At 38.8% G+C, this 20,798-nt stretch overlaps 1 protein-coding gene and 1 pseudogene across 1 annotated transcript; one reads left to right on the top strand and one right to left on the bottom strand.

The window, feature by feature from the left end:
- Positions 1–200: 200 nt before the first annotated feature.
- LOC144663376 (uncharacterized) lies at positions 201–20,321 on the bottom strand. The gene is made up of 8 exons (XM_078524297.1): positions 20,021–20,321; positions 18,199–18,412; positions 6,795–7,093; positions 5,771–5,911; positions 4,592–4,920; positions 3,022–4,191; positions 1,885–2,152; positions 201–1,421 (listed from the first exon to the last, which is right to left on the bottom strand). Exons 1-8 carry the CDS (start codon positions 20,183–20,185, stop codon positions 789–791), a joined length of 3,219 nt encoding a protein of 1,072 aa, XP_078380423.1. The 5' UTR covers positions 20,186–20,321; the 3' UTR covers positions 201–788.
- On the top strand, positions 18,552–19,448 carry LOC144662983 (uncharacterized; annotated as a pseudogene).
- Positions 20,322–20,798: the final 477 nt, after the last annotated feature.

The raw sequence follows: 20,798 nt of genomic DNA, 5'->3' as shown, positions 1-20,798 counted from the left end.
ATAACTTCCTTAAGATGTTCAAAGATAACGATTTCCAAGGGTTAAATTGGCTACCACTAATTTCAGAGCAGTTTAGACCAAAAATCTGCCAAATCCTCGTGACGTAGTTCCTTTAAAGCGAGCTGTTGGTAATCGATAAGAATCCCTTGGGGCGCGCGCTTGTTTATTTGTGTTACTGCAGAAAAGTAATACAATCAACCTTGAGTTACTCAGTTTTTATTAATATCCGTTCTATGTTTAATGCCTAAGCCACTGTGGGGTTCTCAATTTCTGTACATTTTGATAACGTGTTTGCAGACATACCAAAACTAAAATGATTAATTAAAATTATTATTATTTATTAATTTGTAAATGAAGCTCAATAAAATGTATTTAGTTCAATAAGTATTCAGTTCGATCGCGATATGAATTTTTTGTTTTAAACAATTTGAATCAAAACGAAGAGTATAGCTATTACGCTATATTGTAGAAAAGAAAGAAAATAAAATAGCATGGTTTAAACTATGCATTTCAACTGAGACTGGTGGCTGTTTAAGTTAAATTTTTGAATGATTCTTCCAACGCAAATCTTATATTTCCTGCTGCCTACCAAATGCTAAAAATAGTCGAGTATAAATCCAAGTACCGTAAGCTTTAGCTTTTGCCATAGAGGTAAAAAAATGTGTTTGACTAGGCAAACCCTCTACGGTAGGCTACGGAACTAATTCGATAAAATATGCACATCACTTCACTTGGTCCTTTATCAGAATACATTGACCCGTTAGGATTTTTTGCAATGTTTTTGAGCGCTATTGAAAATGTACATTTGCATCTTCCGTCTTGGTAGAAAATGACACAGACGCTCGTTTTGGCGTATTTGGTTTTGGTGCTGGCCGTGGTTTTGGGGCTACTTGTGGCTTTGGGGCTAGTCGTGGTTTTGGGGTTGGCTGTGGCTTTGAAGGAGAAGAATTTGGTTCAGTAGCAGCTAATTTATCCTCAGGGAAACTGTGTAGTGCTGTTTCGGAAGGGGATACGCTCTGCTTTTCCGTTTTAGTTTGAAGCTTTTCGAGCTGGGTCCTGGTCTGCTGAGCAGTAAGCCGATGTTGTGGCTCTTTGTCCCAACACGTCTCCATAACAAGTTGCCACATCCCCCAGGGTTGGCGTGTGCCGCCAATGTGGCTTGGACGAAGTCCCTCTCTGATATCATTCAGTAGCTGGAATTGAGTTCGGCTGGTCAACTCGGTTTGAAATGCTGTCTTGGCATACCACATCTCCCAAAGTATCATGCCGAAACTGTACATGTCAGCCTTGCTGTCGTAGGTTTGACCATCAAAGACTTCAGGAGCAAGGTAAAGCAGAGTACCACACATTGTACCCGATATGTCTTTTTCACGTTTGGCCACCCCAGCATCGGTTAGTTTCACTGTATTCTCATCTGTCAACTTAACAAAACAACAAAAACAGCAGAGAAGTTGGCATGGTTCCCATGCCAACTACATTCCCATCGTCACTACATAATTACTTCGAGTGAGAGCCGTACGTATAACAGCAACACGAACGAATTACACGAACGTTCGCCAAAACATGCACTATCGAACGGCAGGGTCACGAAGGCACAAACGGTGGGAAACCAAACAAAGGGATCCAGCCAACAATCATCACCAACCTCTAGGGCGGGAAATAAAAAAAAATATATCAAATTGACTACAACTACTAAGCTATAAGTGGGGAGTTATATGCGGAGTTTTACCAGTAACTACACGATTTATCCGCTTTTCGACCTTTGTGATCCCTTGTGCCTTTTTGGAAACAGGAAAACATAACGAAAACAATCTCCTGGGTCTAGAGCCCAGAGCAGCACATCCATTCCTCCTTATCTAAGGGTAACATAAAAAAATTACTTACCAATAAATTGTCCAATTTAAGATCTCGGTGGACGAATTTCTTGTCATGAACATAGTGTAATGCATCAAGAATTTGAAAAGCCCAAAGCAGCACATTCTTTCTCACTGTTACGTCTTCCGAGTGGGCTGGAGCATTCTCTGGATCGGACATGATGCGCGTCTTAAGGGAACAATCACAAAGCTCTAAGATGACCATCACTTTGGTTCCGCACGATGACTGTTGAAGATTTGTTCCAAAGAATTTTACAATGTTTGGATGACGCAATTCTCTGAAAGACAAAAGGCTGAAACACTTGTAATACAGAAGTTTAACTTGACTTAATATGGTCATTAACTTGACTTGGTATGGTCGATAGGAAAATATCAAATTCGCAATGTTCTTAGGAGGATTACTAGCTTGATAAGCAAGCATTGAGAATACTAAATGCAAACTGTGTTTAAAGGAACCCACGAGTATAAAAAAAAATGCCGCTTCGAAGTATTTTATTTTTTAGGATTTAAAGATACTTGTTATAAATATTTTTAAAAACACGACAACGCTTTTCAGTTTTCGGAACATGTTTCGATGTTTCAAACATCATCATCAGCCATAATGAATATATAAGGTTTACAGAATGATCGTTATTATATATGTAACAGCCTATACAATAAGCGTATATAAATTCAAATTAACGTAAAATGCAACTATTTAAACTAACCAATAACAATTAAGAAAAGAACAATAGTGAGAAACCACTTAGCTGAAATAGATACAATGAAAAGTGTAACGATAAATTGACATGCTCAACTTGTTTGTTGAGTTCTGGATTTAAACGTTCAATATGAAAACTCTTTAATGCCTAGAATAACGATCATCCTCTAAACCTTATATATTCATTATGACTGATGATGATGCATGTTTGAAACATCGAAATATGTTCCGAAAACTGAAAAGTGTTGTTGTGTTTTTAAAAATATTTACAACACTTGTGCTATCAAGACCCTTTGGTATACTTGTTATACCTTTTAAATCTTTTGACTGTTTAAATGTTCAAGCTACTAAAAGAAGGAACACGGATTATTTTAACAGACCCTTAACATTCTCTCTGTGTGTGAGATATTTGCCAAACACAGGAAAATTAAGCAGAAACGTACAAACCTCAGCGCTCTTTCCTCGTCAATAAAATGCCACACGTTGTTGCTATTAAGAGGATAACTGTACACCTTGAGTGCCACCTTTATGCCTTCTGGGTTTCCTCTGCAAGAAAGAACACCACTATACACGGTCGAAAAGGTTCCTCTCCCAATGAATGATGATTCGTCTTCCATCCACTGTAACTCCCCACTTGAGAAATCCGATTTTCTTATCTCTTTGACGTTGAACACTGTTATCTCTCGTTTTAACTCCTCCAAACGCGTGCTCACTGGTTTGTAAATCCCTTGGATCTCAAACTTGCTCCTAGACTCAGAAAGCAGCTGATGATACAACTTCTTATCTCCTTCTCTCAGTCGTGGTATCTTCGATTTGATCTGAACCAGGAACTTAACTGCATCCTCTGACTGTCCGTTTATGAACGGGAGCAGCCTATCCTCGCTGGCAATGATTTTAAGACATTTTATAGATCTCTTTTCCATGTAGGAGAATGGGTCTTTCTTGTACCTCTCAAGCTTCTTTTTGTATTGGAAGCTCTGTTTGACTTTCTGCGTAAGAGCACCAAGAAATGGTGTACCAACTACCACCGAGGCCAGACCTTGACGGAACCACACTGGAGTGGTGACATCAATGGACTTTTTGGACAGGTTTCTACGTGACATTGCTGGTTTCGGAGGTTCACTAGTAGGACTTTCGTGCTCCACTTCTCCAAAAAGGACATCTTCTCCGACCTTTCGGATTTCCTCTTCCATGATGTCGTACTTTTCTGTAAAATATTTAATCAGCGCAACCTGGGCCTTTGCAAAATGGTGCTCTTCATCTTCCCATTCCTGCACGTACTGTTGGGCTCTTTCGGAAATGCACTTCAATACTTCACTTTTAGTTTCTTCCCATGTCGCTCTCGGATCAGGCACTTTGCCCGAAGACCACTTGCAGAATCTGTTGGAAGTTTCTTCGGATTTGAAATAGATTACAAGATCTTCGATAATCTCTTTTATCACCTTCAACTGGTATTCACTAAGTTCGTCAAAAATGCGATCCTGTGAACTTTCCAATTCTACCATTCTATCCATTACTCTTTTCATTCTCTTCTCTATCTCCTGGCGTGACATATCAGTTGATTTCAACAATTTCCTGACTTGAGTGGAGGCACGAGACAGGACATCCTCGAGCCATCTGCATTTATAAACGATAAATTAATTAATTATTAATCCATCCATCTTAATATCATATATATCATTAATCATTGCTTTCTTGCTGTGATAGCCTTTCGTAAAAAGTTAGAGGTATATTTTGAATTTTCCTTGTTGTCTTTCCTTATATTGAGCGTTACTTTTTGGATTTTAACGTTCAATTTTCCAACGCCGATTTCACGCTTCATTCAAAGCTTTTTTTCCTGACTAAAAACAATTCACAAGAATTGCTCCTGACTGTTGCGTAATGCTTTGCCTATGGTATCTTAGATGTCAATTGCATCCAGTGTCCCATTTCCTTTTCACTGCATTTTAAATGAGAAAATGTTGGTATTGTTTTTCTTATAGACTAAACATGGCGTTTGAGCTTTTTGTCCCCTTACCTGGAATAAATTTGCAGGCTGGTCTGCATGGACGAGATTAGAAGATTGTTTATACCAGTTAAAAGCTGATCAAAGTCTTTAGTTATGACACCATACGTCTGTGCGAGCTGCGCTCTTTGGCACGACAAGTAAATGATTTGTGACTGTTGATCCAGGTCTCCCAACTTCTTGGTGAGTTTTTCAATTTGTGTTCTCTTCACTTCCTCGACATTTTCAGCCGGAATTTGATCCCACATGTTGGAAACGAATAATGCACAAGACGCGAATAACTTAACGTCCATGTTTGCTTCCTTCTTCAGCTTTGTGGCATAGTTAAGTAACACACCAAGCTGTTCAGGGCAACAATATATGTAAATAATTAGTATGTCCCTTTGTATGCCTCTCGAGGTCCAAATTAATATAGGAGGACCACCCTACAACGGCTTCCTTTGGGCAGTATTTTAAAAATGGCAATTGTAGAGATCAGAGATGACCTTTGCAGGGAGATTTCAATAATAGTTAAGAGAAAGTCTCCTTTAAATCCACAAACTCAATTTGGCTCAATGAATAGAATTCGCTCAAAATCCCTCCACTAATTTCTTATTATAAGTAAGTAACAAATATGAAATTAGACTGGAGAAAAATTGAATTTACACCTCCTCGTGACCTCGGCGGCCATTGGCCGGATCGTGAAATTTGGTAAAGTCCAAACCATTCGCTGTAATACAAATATTTCAGCTACATCGCTGAAATACCAATACTTGTGAACAATAAGCTTTGATCTTTAAAACTGGATGAACCGAATTAAACAGCTTTGATTATCAAGGAAGAGACAAGGGTCTAAAGTTTGGTTATATTTTGGACATTAATCGCCAGGTCAAATTTCCCTTAACTTTATCCGGTAATAAAATATCAAAATTAAGTGGCTCGTACTCACAAGTTAAACTCACTTTGAGAGGCCGGTTGTACGATATACAAAACAACCAACGAAATGTAAACATTATCAAACAGACAGACAGACGGACGGACAGACAGACAGACAGACAGACAGACAGACAGACAGACAGACAGACACGTGAATAAGGACATAAACCTTCAACACTAATAAAAACTGGCCACAAGTCACAGCTTAGCTTCATTAAGTTCTGCAAAAAAGTCAATGCAAATTTAATAAGCCAAGTGTACAGACTGGGGCCTTACCCTGTCTTCCTGAATTCCTCCAGCGTTGGAACTTTTTATCACATAGATGAAGCAAAAAGCCTGTGGCAGATAGCTAAGGACAAATTCATTCATCACGTCGCTTTCTCCCACTCCAGGACTATCAACAATCATGATACCTTCCTACAACAATGCAGAAACACCTCTTCATCACGACTGTGGTAGTGGAGAATGTTTTAATGTGAATAAAGTTACGTTTCGCTGTATTCTCTCGCATTAGCCCCGTACAAAAGAAGATACGAGATCTGGACAAAAATGTCCAGAGAAAAAAATATTTATGATCACTTGCAGCAAATTATGTCAAATCTAATTTTTTTTAGGATTGTGAACCGGGCCTTTAAAAATGCATCTATAACACACAGTTTAAGTTGACAAGGGAGACTAGAAAGTAGTAAGAAGTAGGTAGGTACGCGAAAGATTACCCGTTGCAATTTTATGGCATTTTAGTTTGCTTGAAATTGTAACTTCATTTGAAACAGAAGATTACACATATCGTCTTAATAAATACTTCTTGTTTCAGACCCCCCCTCCCCAAAAAAATAAAAAAAAAAAAAAAAAAAAAAAAAAAAAAAAAAAAAAAAAAAAAAACAGAACGACGGAAAACTAAACAAATGCATGTTTAAGGTTACGAAAAGCTCCAGACGGAATAACAAATAAAACTAGCCCAAGAAAACAGACTAGTATTCTGCTTGGACTTTACCCTGGGCACATCGCCTTGCCATTGTGCTTACGATTGCGTGTTTTAATGATCTCAGGAGCTATGCGGGCTGAGGCCTTAGCGCCTCGAAAGGTTAAAAAATGCGAGATCGGTCAAGGGGTGGGGGGGCTGACAGAGCGGGCCCTTGGACCTCCAGGTCGGAGGTTTGGTCTTAAGCCAGCCATCCACTTCGTAAAAATACAAGTGATTACAGAAAGCCCTGAGGACTCTTATGCGCCACTTATATTAGTACAAACAGGACAAAATTTAACTGACAAGTGATCAACACACTCCGAAATTTGATGTTACCTTAAACAAAGGATGTGGCCAAAACAGCTCTATCTTCTTGTATGAACCTTTTTCTCGGTCATCTTTTAAGTGAACAAATCCTTCTATCTCCTCTTTATAAGTCTCCGAAGAATGACCAAGTTCTCTGTAGAAGGGTTCACGAGTCTTTTCGCCGCCGTCTTTAAAGTGCACTCTAATCGCAGGCTTCTCACCATATTTTAATTCGCATATCGTTGATGTTGTGCTAAGAATGGAATAGGGCAAAAGATCCTCTCCGAGAATTAGATTGATGATGCTGCTTTTACCAGCACTGGTTTCACCTCTTTGTTAAAAAATATATGTCTAAGTGAACTCTTATTATATACTTAATCAATTCTTAGTTAATAGACCATTTGCATTATGACGTAAAAGCGCAAAGACTTCTGGTAGTTGTAGTTAAGTTCGCGGGAAAACCCCATTTCTGCCTTATGATTGGCTGAGGACAGCCATGCACGACGGTGGACATCCAAGACTTTTATTTTGATCTGAAGTTGAGCTGCGAAGTTTACGCTCCTGTCGCTTCGAAATATTTTTTCAGTTTCCTGTCAAAAATATAGAAAACAGGATGATAGCTTTGGAATGAAAATTGACTGAGTTCTGTGTTTTAACCAAGACAGACAAATGCTGTTCGTGTTCGAGTTTAATATGAACGTTGTGTGGCGGAGTTCACTTGGTAGAAGTTGTTTCACTAGCCGCATTACCAAGGATTCAAATTCTACACTGTAAGGTTTATTGCCACGTTTCATACAGTAGGTTATTCGAAAGCTGTCAATAGATTACAATTCGTTAGGGGAGTGAAGAAATATATAATAAACGAATAAAAAGTTACAGCTTACCCATTGGTGTCTGTGGAACGGATCCGCGACTAGTGAAGATGATTAAGTTCGTTCTCTCTAATTATCGTTTATTACGTCGCATAATACGTATTTAAGAAAATGTCAGAAATTGCTTTCGTAGGCCGAAACACTCCCCTCTCTTCTAGAAAGTTGTGCAAGTTAAAAAGTTTAAATAGTAAAGTTACAAAATCGAGTTTAGTAAAGTTCATTTAGTCTTTCATTTCGTTTTCGTCCACTGGAACGATGACTATTATCCTCTGAACAGGACGTTCAACCGTTACATAGCCTCCTCCGCGGTATGCCTTTACAGGTTCTCCTGGCTTAGTGTTCTTATAGACGATCTCCACTCTGCGTACTCTTCCATCTTTACTCGGTTTGGCTGTGATAACTTTGCCTAGTTTCCAATTTTCTCGAACAAGATTCGAGTCTTGTATCAAGACGACGTCTCCGACTTTAACATCACGGTGTGCGGCGTGCCACTTCGATTCAATAAGAAGACTAGGAAAATAATCGCGCGTCCATTTACTCCAGAAGCTCTTCACTATATTCTGGACAAATTCAAATCTGTGACGAGGGTTTGTTGTTTCCCTAAAGGGTCCGCTTGGAACTCGTTAAGTAGATCTTCCAAGTAATAGGTCGTTCGGACTTAAATATACGCCATCATCTGTATCAGTTGGGTGCTTACCAATTGGTCTTTCGTTTATCAAGTTACCAACTTCAAAGCAGGCTGTCTGTAATTCAGAGAATGTCATGATGTTATCTCCGATTGCGATGTTTAAGCCTCGTTTGACGGAACGTATTAATGCTTCGGATGTGCCATTGTACCAAGGGGCGTCGGCAGGTGAGAATTCCCATTGTAGGCCCTCTGTTACTCCGAATTCGAGTAATTCGTCCCAATTCCAGTTCTTCGTTATATCTTTGAGCTCTTTATCAGCAGCTACTAATTGTGGTCCGTTGTCAGAATACAACTTTGCTGGATACCCTCTCAATGATACAAATCTTCGAGTACTAATAGAAATGTTTCCGTGCTGTAGTCCGGTGCTAGATCTAAGTGAACTGCTCGAGTGCACATGCAGTTGAATATCACTCCGTAACATTTCCCATAGGTTCTTCGCTTCACTTCATCTCTGATTTTGAAAGGTCCAAAGAGATCTATACCTGTATAGTGCCAAGGTGGGGAGGGTTTCAATCTCTCCTCTGGTAGTTTTCCCATCTTTTGTTGGCAAAGCTGTTTATCTATCTTCTTGCAGATTACGCAGTTGTATTTGATGGACCTCACCATACGTTGGATATTTGTAATCCAAAATCTTTCTCTTATCTTGCTTACTGTAGATGTTACCCCATGATGCCCTCTTTGGTGTATATATTCAGCATATAACCTTGCAAAGCGATGCTCGTATGGTAGCAAAATTAAGTCGTTCTTATTGTAGCTTATCTCGAGCCACTTTTCAACTCTGCCGCCTACAACTATTATGCCATCCTCTCGCGTCCGTGGACATAGTCTTTTGAATCTTCCTTTTTCCATGTCCGCTGTTAACAATTTTTGACATCGAAGTATCCAGAATCTTTCTGCTCTGTCTATATCTTCTGGCGTTAATGGACTAGTTACGTTCTTTAAGGAAGGTCGAGGTTTTCGTTTGTACAAGGACAATACCCTTGCAGTCACTCTGATTAGCTTAGTGTAGTTGGAATATCTGTTTATGTCAATTCTTGCTTCTAAGCTATCTTCAGATTTAGCTTCAGCTAACATAACTGTTTTTATTTGTTCTGGTAACTCTTTCTGATAATTTGGCTTGCATATCGGCCACTCATGTTCAGGAAATCTAAGGAATTCTGGACCGGTTTGCCAGATGATATTCAATCCAATCTCTGCCGGTTTCCTTCCTCGTGTAATCCAATCCGCTATGTTATTCTTACTCTCTACCCATTACCAATCATCTTTGTTGGTTCCCTGTTGGATCTCGCCAATACGTGTGGCGGCGAAAGTATTAAAGCCATATGATTCCTTTTGAACCATTCCGTACACTATTTGCGAGTCAACGATGTGGTAGAATTTAGTAAATTTGTACCTCGATTCCTTTTCTATAAATGTCTTGAGTCTTTTATTCAGAACTGCTCCACATAATTCGACTCGGTCAATAGACATTTTCTTCACAGGGGAAAGTCGATTTTTCGATATGATCAATCTGCTCTCATAGCTGTTGTCTGTGGTGTTCCACCTGGCGTAAGCGCATGCGCCGTAAGCTACTTCTGATCCGTATCACTAAAATTGGATCCTCTCTTGCATTTGCGGGTTTGATACATCTCTCAAAGACTTCTTGTTCCAAGTTTGGAAGATCATCAAAGAAGTTCATCCATTCTTTCTTAAGCAGATCAGGAATTGGATCATCCCAGTCAGATTTGTTTTCGCTTATCCACAAACTTCTCATCAAGCCTTTAGCCCTGATTGTAAATGGAGTGGCGAGTCCTATCGGATCATAAATGCGATTGACTTGAGATAAGACAATTCTTTTTATAAGTTTGATGTCTTGTGAGCTCGTTATATCAATTCCTCGGAATGGAGGTCTTTTCCTTTTACTCTTCATCTGTAAATCGAATTTAACGCGAAAACACAACTGATCCGTACGCGGATTCCATACAACTCCAAGAACCTTTTCCGTGGGTTCGTTTGAATCGCCTCTCAAGGTGAGCGTCAGATTTTCTTCAGTGTCATCTTTTGACATTATCCATTCTTTTATGCGAAATCCTCCCTTGATCAAGAGTTCTTCAATAGCTTCTGTTAGTTGTTTAGCTAACTTAGTGTCCTCGACGCTCTCAATTATGTCATCCATGTAGGAGTTTTCCTTTATAATCTGAGCTGCTTGGGGATGAGATTCGATACCCATTTGTGCTGTTTTTCTCATAGCAACGGTTGCTATCGTTCCGGAAGGTCTGTCGCCAAAGGACACTCCTTGTATCACATAAGTGTCAGGTTCTCTTGCCGTGTTCATGTCTCTCCATAGGAAACGATGAGTATGTTGTTCAACGACCTTAGTTTTTACAGTATGATACATCTTGCTGACATCTCCAATGAATGCAACACGATTTTCGCGAAATCTTATGAGTATTCCTAATAGGTTATTCAAGAGGTCTGGTCCCTTTGCCCAATATTCGTTTAGAATATGGCCCATATAGCTAGCACTGCTATTGAAGACGATGCGGACAGGTGTGGATTTTGAATCAGTTTTCAAGACCTCGTGATGCGAGATGTAATGCACTGGCCCGTTATACTTTGTTATTTCTTCAGTGTTTAGTTTACGAGATACATTTCTGTCGATCATATCTTGTATCTGTTGTTGGTACACTTTCGCGTGATCTGGATTTTTGCGCAGACGTTGTTCTGTTGACATCAATCTTCCATACGCGGCTCTTTTGTTGTCCGGGAGGTTATGCGGGTCTTTAATCCATGGGTAGATAGTTATCCATAGATTCTCTTGTGAATTATATTCAAGATTATTCTCGATAAGATTCAATTCCTGTTCTTCTTTGAGCGTATAATTCTTACTGCCTGGTGGGCATTTCCCACATTTACAGCCGCCGCAGCGCGGTGTACATTCCACGCCCAGATTTTCTATTTCGTAGAAATCGCTTAACTCGATTCCTCTTACATGATTTACATGTGCTACATTGTATTTGAAACATTCTGCATTTTCTTCAATTGCTGGGTGTGTCCCACCGATACAGAAACCAACGCGATTCTTTAGCAACAGGAGGTGTCCCGAGCGATTTTGCATTTCTGGATGCAATCCTGCATAGTCATATCCTATCAGCACGTCGATGGTTCCAGTTGGTCGTTCTATGTCCTTCTTCGGGACGCCAAAAATATGGAGTATTCCATCGATCTTGATTTTGCGGATGTTAGATGTTATTTGGTCGATTCCATAAACTTCAATGAGGGTCTGATGTCCTTGCAAATCAATAAGTGGTAATGTGTACTTCTTCGTCGTGATATCCTTTTTCTCTGCTCCAACCTTTACAAGTGACAGCTGAACTGTTGTACCATGCAATTTTTGCGCTTTGGCGGTCTTGTTCGTAATAAAACTAAGCAAAGATGCATTATCCCACATAACATTGAGCCAATTTGCGTGCGTTTTTATGCGTTGTATCTGTAAGAGGCATGTGGTCTTACTACTGATTCTCGAACACGTGTTTGTGGTGCCAGAGACTTCTTCTTCTTGATCATCCTCGCCGGTTGGGGTGTTCCTTTTATTCTTTGAAGTGTTCGGTGATGGAATACCTTGCAATTATCAATTCCACATTCTTTCTTTTTTTTGCACTGAACCCAGCGATGGCCTGGTTTCAGGCACGAAAAGCATGCAAGCTTATCCTTTACAACATCCTTTCTCTGTTGAACAGGTTTAGCTAGATAATTTCTACACTCGTAAGTGGAATGCTTCGCGTTACCATGCACAAGGCAATATTTTTCCGTTGGCGATGGTCTCCCATCTGATAAATGGGTTGCGCCTTGCACTTGAGGTGTGCCTGCTGATCTTAAGTCAGATGCGTCATATTCTATGGCACGTTTTTGATCCAATAGAAAATCGAGGAGACTCGGAAATTTGTCAGTTTTGTCGACTGTACTTTTGCGTGAGCTAACAAGCCTAGCCCATTCCTTTCTGTGATCAGGAGGAAGTTTGCTTTCAATAGTGCTAACTGAGCTTGTGGTTGTAATTTCCTTTTCAATACCGAGTCTTTTCAAGTCACGATAACTATCCTCTATCATATCTACGAATTCCACAAATTTCTTGCTTTCTCCCTCTCGGATGACTTTGAATCGCTTGATATCATTAATGATCACATCCGTGACTCTTCCTGGGTCTCCGAACTTTTCATCTAAACGGGCCCACATTTCTTCGATATCATCATCAATTGATTTAACCTGTGCTAGAGCTTCTTTGTCAAGACAAGTACGTAACGTGTACGGGGCTGTGAGCTTAGTAAGACCTGGCATTACTTGCGTTTGAAAATCTCGCTTAAACTGAGGGTACTCTCTTATATCGCCTTTAAAGTGCGGTCTTTTGATCTTCTCTAAATGTACATTATTGGCGGTTCCCGGTGAATTACTGTTGCATAGGGTTGTTTCGCTGAGTTTGCTTTCTTCCTTTTCACTGATTCGGGTTTCAAATATTTCAAATATTTGACTGTACAGAACCTGGACATTTGAAACCCATAGCAGTTCTTGTTCCATCATTTCCTTGCCTATTAACTCTAGATATTGTTCATTCCTTAACTTGCATTCAATAAATGCTTCTTCGAGTTGTGCGAGTACCTTCTTCATGAGAGAAGTTGCAGCATTCTCAGTTTCTAGAATGTGCGTCGCATTGCTAAATATAGCATCAAAAAGAGTGCGCGCGCCGGATCTCTTTATTAGAATGTTTTCTTTCAATTTTTCATTTTGCTCTCTTTGTTGATTTTCTAGTTCCTTGCGCTCACGTGTAGCGCGCGCGTTAGATTCATCAAATTGTATATTATCCATGTATTCATTTTTCAGATTTGTTGCATCTCTGTATAATGTTTGCAGCTCACTCATCCAATTTTCAGCTGCATCGAATTCTTCGTCGTTTAGAAACGATGTGAATTGCTCATGTTTACCTTCAAGGTCTTTCATAGCGTCTTCCAATTGATCATAGGCTTTCTCTATAGTTGCGATACTGTTTCTGTCTCGAACAGAGTTTAAGAAATCGCTTCTTTTTCTTGTGAATTTCCCTTTAGCTGAGCGTCTCGCTATCTTTGCTGCTTCTGCCATCTTGTTGCTGTCAGTGTTGCCGTCCCCAATGTGACTCGGTTTTCAACTTGACTTTTGATTGGCTTTCGAATGTTTCACTAGCCGCATTACCAAGGATTCAAATTCTACACTGTAAGGTTTATTGCCACGTTTCATACAGTAGGTTATTCGAAAGCTGTCAATAGATTACAATTCGTTAGGGGAGTGAAGAAATATATAATAAACGAATAAAAAGTTACAGCTTACCCATTGGTGTCTGTGGAACGGATCCGCGACTAGTGAAGATGATTAAGTTCGTTCTCTCTAATTATCGTTTATTACGTCGCATAATACGTATTTAAGAAAATGTCAGAAATTGCTTTCGTAGGCCGAAACAGAAATTTATTCATCGAGGCCGACAACTTCTCTTCGTAAATAATTTTAGCCTAATATCACAGCTTCAAAAGATCGCGCACTAGAAACAGATTGCTTGAAAGAACGAGTCTAGGATATAACTAAATTTGTGTGGAATCAAGTGAAAGCAAGGCAAGCCATTGACTTTGTTCATCATCTATTTTCAGACGTTCAACAAACGATCGCTTCCATCGATCGCAGGTGAATTAATTCTTCACTGAAAAGCATAGAAAATTTACCATATATCATGATTGCTCGGTGGGACGGTCAGTTTAATTTATTTTTACAGTAAGATAGAGAAACGAGTCAAATAATTTTCCTCGTTCAATCGAGCTTCATCGATGAATCAATCATAAAGGATTTTCAAGTTAATCAATCAAAACTTCCCCGTGCAGGTGAATACAGATGATTTGTTTTTTATCTTAAAATTGTATTTCTTTTTTCGTCAAATTAGAACTGTAATTGCAATATTCTTTAACAAAGAAGTTTTCTTGTTTTTTTGCTGGAAATGTCAACTCGTCGAGTGGCAGTTGTGGTTTCAATCCGAGCGAGGGCCGTGCGAGCAAATATAGTTTTATTTCCATAATCTTGTTGATGAACGATTACTTGTGAGACTCGAAAGGTGAGCCTCAAAGATTTTTACGAGTGTATACATCATGTACTGTATTCCCCCGTGTTTAGAAAGGGTAAAATATTGCGTCTTCGTATATATATTATTTGAAAATACCTGGCAAGCAAAAGTTTTAGGAATTTAATTAAATAAACGCGCGACTGGGACTCGACGGGAGGAAACACTCGTTGAAACTTCACTACAAAACGCAACCAGCAAATATACAATTTCTCGCATAACTTTTTTAACGGACTTGGTTTAAATTGAGAGGTTGCTTTTTGCCCTTTAAATGAAGCCAAAGGGACGTCTTCTTCGGTGAGAGCAATTTTCTTTTCCTCCATCACGATTTTCTTGGGCTAGCGGGCTTGATTACGATTCAAAATTTCCCGCGAACTTAACTACAACTACCAGAAGTCTTTGCGTATTTACGTCATAATGCAAATGGTCCATTCTGGTCACGATACTAAAGAGTTGAACGCGGCTTAGGGTTTAGTGTCCTTAATTTACAGGCATTTTCTAGTTGTTAACTAGAAAATGCCTTTACGGTTTGGTACCACCGTATTTAAATGATTATTAATCGGGTGTGGCCGATTTATAGTTTACCCTTTGGTCGTCCTAGACGATAGTCTCCTTTCGGCTAAAAACGACGGGGATAGCCTGGGCCAATCGGTTTCATTTCAGTTTTGATACTAATAATCGTTGTAGGAACACTGGGTCAACTTTTGGGCTAATCTGCAATCTGGTTCTCTTCTTTGCTTCGGCGGGAGGACAGAGAAAAAAGCTTGAGAGGTAAAGTACTAATAATCACCATTGTGAAACTGTAGTTGCTTTGACAAGTTGAAGCTATTTTTGTAAATAAAAGGGGTAACGTCATTCATGTCACGCAACGTTTTTGTGGGAAACTTTGAAACTAGACGCTTTACTGGTTTCTACAAATAGCAGTGTGATCTGGCGGTACATTTTTTTGAGGCGGACTCCACTTTAAAACTATTTTTTATATATTTAGCAAGAAGTGTGTCGATTTTCATTTCCGCACAGTTGGGCGTCAAAGTCGCCTGTCGCAAAGAGTAGAATGTTTGCACAACATGTTTTGGATATATTTTAGATTTGACTAGTGACGTTAGTAAGACACTTCTCAAGACGTCAGCAAAACATTGGCAATGTACAGTATTGGTGTGAACTTGAATGGAATTTGTTACGAGATCAGTAAAGCTGACTTCAAATGAAAACTTCGAATAATTATAATTAAATACCAATTGAATTTTAGAAGAGAAATTCGTGAAGTGACATCTGTGTTCAAAATAGGAATTTTTGTACAACTTAAAGTTCCGAAAAAGAAGACCACATGTTTTGTAAAAATCACAGACAAACATGATCAGGAAAACAAAACAGGCCAATGGGTTTTATTCACGAAAATACAACTTTCTTAAGAAAGAGTTTATAAACAAGACAATGGAATCGAATTACATTTCACACGAAATTTGCATACATTTGAACTTGCAAAAAAGAAGTATCTCTGCCGAGACATAATAGCGAGACCTTACATTAATAATTATTGTATTCTGATCTGATTGTTATTTTTTATGCATTAACTATTTGAAAGTGGTTCTCATTGATGAAAACAAAACGGTTTTTCACTCACTGCTTGAAGTATTTATAGACGTGAAAACATTCGCTTAATCAAATTACATTCTGCACGAAATATTTTGTATCCATTTGTCCCGAAACTTTGAGGAAATTGAAATCTTTGTTGGACAGTACTGCATAAAAGCAGTTCATAGAATTGAATAAAAAGATAAGAACCATATTGATAAAGGAAATTTTAAAACTTTATTTTGGCTCATTTTGACGAAATTCAGGATTTTCAAAGACTGCCAGTAAACGGCTGTATCTTGTCTGTCTCTAACGATTTTGCCACAGTTTCGAACGAGCTAATTTTTCAACATAATATCATGGTAGCGGACAGAAGTCGGTTCGTTCTGAATTTTTCAATACGGTATACAAGTTACAGGTCAATATACAGACCCTCTGTACAGTAAAAAACGTTTGGGAACAAACCATTGTGAACTTATTTTCTATGTTGATCAGTAAAAATCCTTAGTACGACATGGGGTTTGTTATCAAGTTCGTTAGTACGTTAATACTGCAAGGTGTATAACCTCAGAGAATTATTTTCAAGTGTGTTTTGTTTTATTAGCGGTTTATACTCTAAGGTCTTGGTATGGAAGATCAAAATTAAGGCAAATTTCTGTTATTACCTGATTGCTTGGCACAGATTAGTACGATACTGAATTGGTTAAGAAATGTAAACAAACATTAAATTGAATGAGAGTAGAAAGGGAGGGACAGGTGGGGGTGAAAGGCTAAGGAGATGGAAAGGGAAGGAGAATTAAAATCCATGCTTGGTTATATCACGCAACCTTTGACTTCTGTTGTTTTCTCACAAGAACAAAACTTAAGGTGGGGTTCTACCTGAATTTGAATGGAACTTTAAGAAATTTAAAGAAGGGATTGAAGAAAAGAATGGAAACACCACCAAACAGTTGACCCCCTCCGGCAAGAGCACTCCGGGTTGTCAGGAGACTGTTTGGTGTCCGTCCACCAATTTTTAACTTCAAATTCAAATTTTAAAATCACATTAAATCTCCAATATTTCTTATTTGTCTAAATTTTACTAATCCTTTGAGAAAAACTATCGCCTCCCGGACATCCCCCAAAATCGTCCAAAAATTAACAAAATACTGCAAAACAAATATATATGGGATAAGTAAAGCTTTTTTGGATTCCTTGAAACGCGGGTGAAATGGTTTTCAGTGTTTTCCAGCCCTTATACTTTGGGTCAGTACTACTATTCATCACCAGTTGCTATTACAGTAATGGTATGAAACAAATACCTAATCATTGGTCGATAAGTTGTGATCATTTTCTTGACAATAGTAGTTACCTGATAAAGAGTTGTATACTGTTCCATTAAAGTGTAAGGGCTGGAAAATACTGAAATGCGTCAGCCACCTAAAGCGTTGGAAAAATTGGTATTCAGGTAAAAACCCTGCCTTTATTAAGCATTGCGAAAAGGCTGCACTTTGCTTAGTGTTACAAATTTATATTTTCTAGACGTCTAGTTCAATCGTTTATTTGTATTGTGCGAAATATATTTATAAATTGAGACCATTATGTCATTAAGTAATAATGCAATCTTGAAAACATTCCAGATTTTCATTATTAAATAGAAACACGAAAATTAAAAATTTGGGAAAACAAGCCTGTCAAAATGACGTTGCCATGGTGATTTCAAGTTACTGGCACAATAACTAATCCTACCAAATTATTGCGAGATAAATTTTAGATAAACTCGCAAAGTTTGGCAGCGTTTGGTTGAATCTTGAAAAAGCTATAAGCGTCCAAAGTCAGCGCGGGCCTCAAAAGCCCCCCGGGTCTGAATAGGTTTAAGTGACTGTTTTTCCAGTGATTTTTACTGTACTGTACCCTGCCTTTCAAGTCAAAACAGATAGCTAATTATTAAGCGCCCGATTTTAAGCTTCTCAAGCTTCTCAAGCTTCTTGTTTTAATTTAAATTATACTGATGGGGTTACCCTGTATAAATATTATTATTATTATTATTATTATTATTATTATTATTATTACGATTATATTTATTTATTAATATTATTAATATTATTATTATTAAAACCAATTTCTTTTTGTTAACTACATGACAAAAGAATAATCTGAATACACCTTTAAAACGGTGGCAGCAGCATGGATTAAATAATTAGTGCTTACCTGCAACAAGAACTACATATTGCTCCCTCGGTTTGATATTTTTCAGATTCTCATCCATAGTTGTTTTAAAATCTCCCAAGCTTTCCTGAAGGTTTTGCATGATGAAATCTTCGTCCAATTGCTTAAAGAACTCCGCTGCCTCCTCATAAAGTTTACACAACATTCCACGTTTGCGTGCATCTGTCTTGCCAGCTTCGGATAGAACTTGAAACGTCTAAGATTAATAGATAAATAAAATAAAATTGAATTTTAAAAGCCAAATTCGTGCGATACACATTATTGCTCTATGCGCTTTAATTTTACCGTGAACACCAGACAATTGTTTTAAATGTTTTGAAAATGTTAGAAATTGGCGACTGGCCAATCAGAGGGCAGATCATGACCTTGAAAGGCGGAGTCGATCTCCCTGCGATGCGTCAGTGTAAGTGAGCAGCACGGCGATGTACCAGGCGAAAGTGAAGTACGGTGATGAAAGATTTAGTATTTTGTTGATCAAGAATATTTCATTTGCTAATTTTATGCAGGAGATAAAGCAAAACTGCCCATCGCTCCACTTCAAACATTCGTGTAAGATATTGCGACGGTAACGGTGATATGATCAATCTGTCGGAAGATGGTTTTGCTTTCGCAGAGATGCTTAGGAGTGCAAAAGAAGCAAAGGATCAGGAGTACAGAAAGACTTTTCTTCAGGCAAGGGAAAAAGATTTACCGCTACCGAGAAATCTGAGACGAGCTGACATAGAAATACCGAGCTCTTCAGTTTCTGTCGACTTGGAGTCGCTGCAACCGAAGCAGTTGTTTTTCACGCTAACATCTGGCGGTCCTGGTGCGCATCTCGCTGCTAAAACGGCTCCAAGAAACCCTGGGAAAAGTCATTTGGATCGCCAGCGACAGGAAATGGAAGAAACTCGTCAGGTTTTGAAAATACAAATTGCCAGCGCTGAGCAAAAATCGGAGAAAATGTATAGTGAATTAGACATTTTCAGTCGCTCTGTGATATTCGAGCTCGACTCTGTAACAACTGTCATTGCAGTAAGCACACAAAGGAAAAATGATCAAACCTCCTTGCACGGACATCAGTGTGTGGAAAATAATAGAAAAAGCATCCCAAACACAAAACGAAAATTGCCCACCTTCAGCGTGGAATTAATCTCTGGAAAACAAGGCACAAGTTTTTCTTCGTTTTTTTTTTTGCTATAAGACCAAGCGCAAAACCAAGTAAAGTATGCGAACAGAAGCCGATTGGATAGGAATGCAATTGCCGCTGTTGCTTCAAGGGTTGTGGATTCGTGTGGAGTACTCGTAAGTTTCTTCCTCGTCATCAGAAGTTTTTTTTGCGAATGACCTTTTTGTTTTGGGATTCGGTCGGTAGACTGGAGGGATGAACTACAACATCTAGAAGAAGTCTCCATTGTATTTCGACGGTCGAGTTTTCAAGTGCACGGTTTCGTTAGCTTTTGTATCTCTATATATACCAAGACTTTCGATTTTGGGACTAGGACAGTCAATTCTTATGTGTCCCAGGAATGTATTTTGTTCTTGTTACGGTCGATCACTTTCTGTACAAAACCAGTTTCTCTAATCTTCCCCTTGTAACAGTCGTTTACAAACGTCGCCAGTTTTTAATTTATTCGTTTTTATGCAAATATTTTGCAGACTGTTCGAACTGAATTAGCATAAAGCTTACCCACTATGAATGTTGTTTTGTATAGTTCAACGATCCATTCTTATTTCCTCGTTGGATAAACGATTAAATGATTGATTCCAGAAAACAAGAAATCAGGCGCTTATACAGCATATACACTGGCGAATTTCTACTTACTTCTCCAACCTTACGTCTGGATGTTCCCTCTAGATCTTTCAAATATTCACGAAGATTGGCTTTCATGCCATCCACTCCTTTAATTCCTCTTGTGCTAAGACGAAATGATTTCATTAATTCCAAGAGTTCTTCCAACTCCTCAAGTTCATCGATCTTAGTCGGCATATTTCCTCTACCTGTAACAGGCAGGCCTCAGAGAACTTATACCAATAACGACAGCTCAGTCTGTGTTTATTAGCTCAGGGCGTTTACATGGAACGGAGGGGCTTCCTTACCTTTCAAAACTGACACAGGGGAAAGGGGTTACTTTACTTTGGGGTCATGTTTACGTGCATGAGAACACAAAAGATCTTTCAGGGCATCACTCCGTAGACTTCAATTTATATTATCTTCGTTGAAACGCCACTTAAAGGTCAGCCGCAGAACTCAGATGGTAAATCCATTAATTGTAGTCACTGTCTCACTCCTGAATTTATTATGCGATAAATTAACAGCAATTTATCAGATGAATAAAGACGTAGCTCCTCATCCCCGCCCCCACCCCCCTCTGTATCGCTGTCTCAGAATGACTGACCTCAGGACGTTGCTGAATTCATTAGGTTTATGTTTCAAATACTAATCGGTTTTCTAAAAGATGAGAAATAACTCTAAATTCACGAGTTCCAAGAACAGACGGCAGGTTAACACTTGTTATTCTGCCCCACTGGACCTCGAAGCTGAGAAATGAAAGTCTGGCCATCACCGAAGTTCAAGAACATTAACGATCGATAAGTATAAT

The sequence above is a fragment of the Oculina patagonica genome, chromosome 8 (assembly GCF_052425735.1).
Source record: "Oculina patagonica isolate OP01 chromosome 8, crgOcupat, whole genome shotgun sequence".
In the NCBI taxonomy this organism is placed as follows: Eukaryota; Metazoa; Cnidaria; class Anthozoa; order Scleractinia; family Oculinidae; genus Oculina; species Oculina patagonica.
Note: the sequence above shows the minus strand (reverse complement) of the source record. Positions and strands in the feature narration are given on the sequence as shown.

What these genes read in the sequence shown, in the direction of transcription:
- LOC144663376 (XM_078524297.1), bottom strand. Translation starts at nt 20,185, where the DNA reads ATGCCGACTAAGATCGATGAACTTGAGGAGTTGGAAGAACTCTTGGAA. An exon ending in GGCCACATCCTTTGTTTAAG is followed by an intron (nt 5,912 to 6,794) that starts GTAACATCAAAT and finishes GCATTGTTGTAG; the next exon opens with GAAGGTATCATGATTGTTGA. An exon ending in AGCCTGCAAATTTATTCCAG is followed by an intron (nt 4,192 to 4,591) that starts GTAAGGGGACAA and finishes TTATAAATGCAG; the next exon opens with ATGGCTCGAGGATGTCCTGT.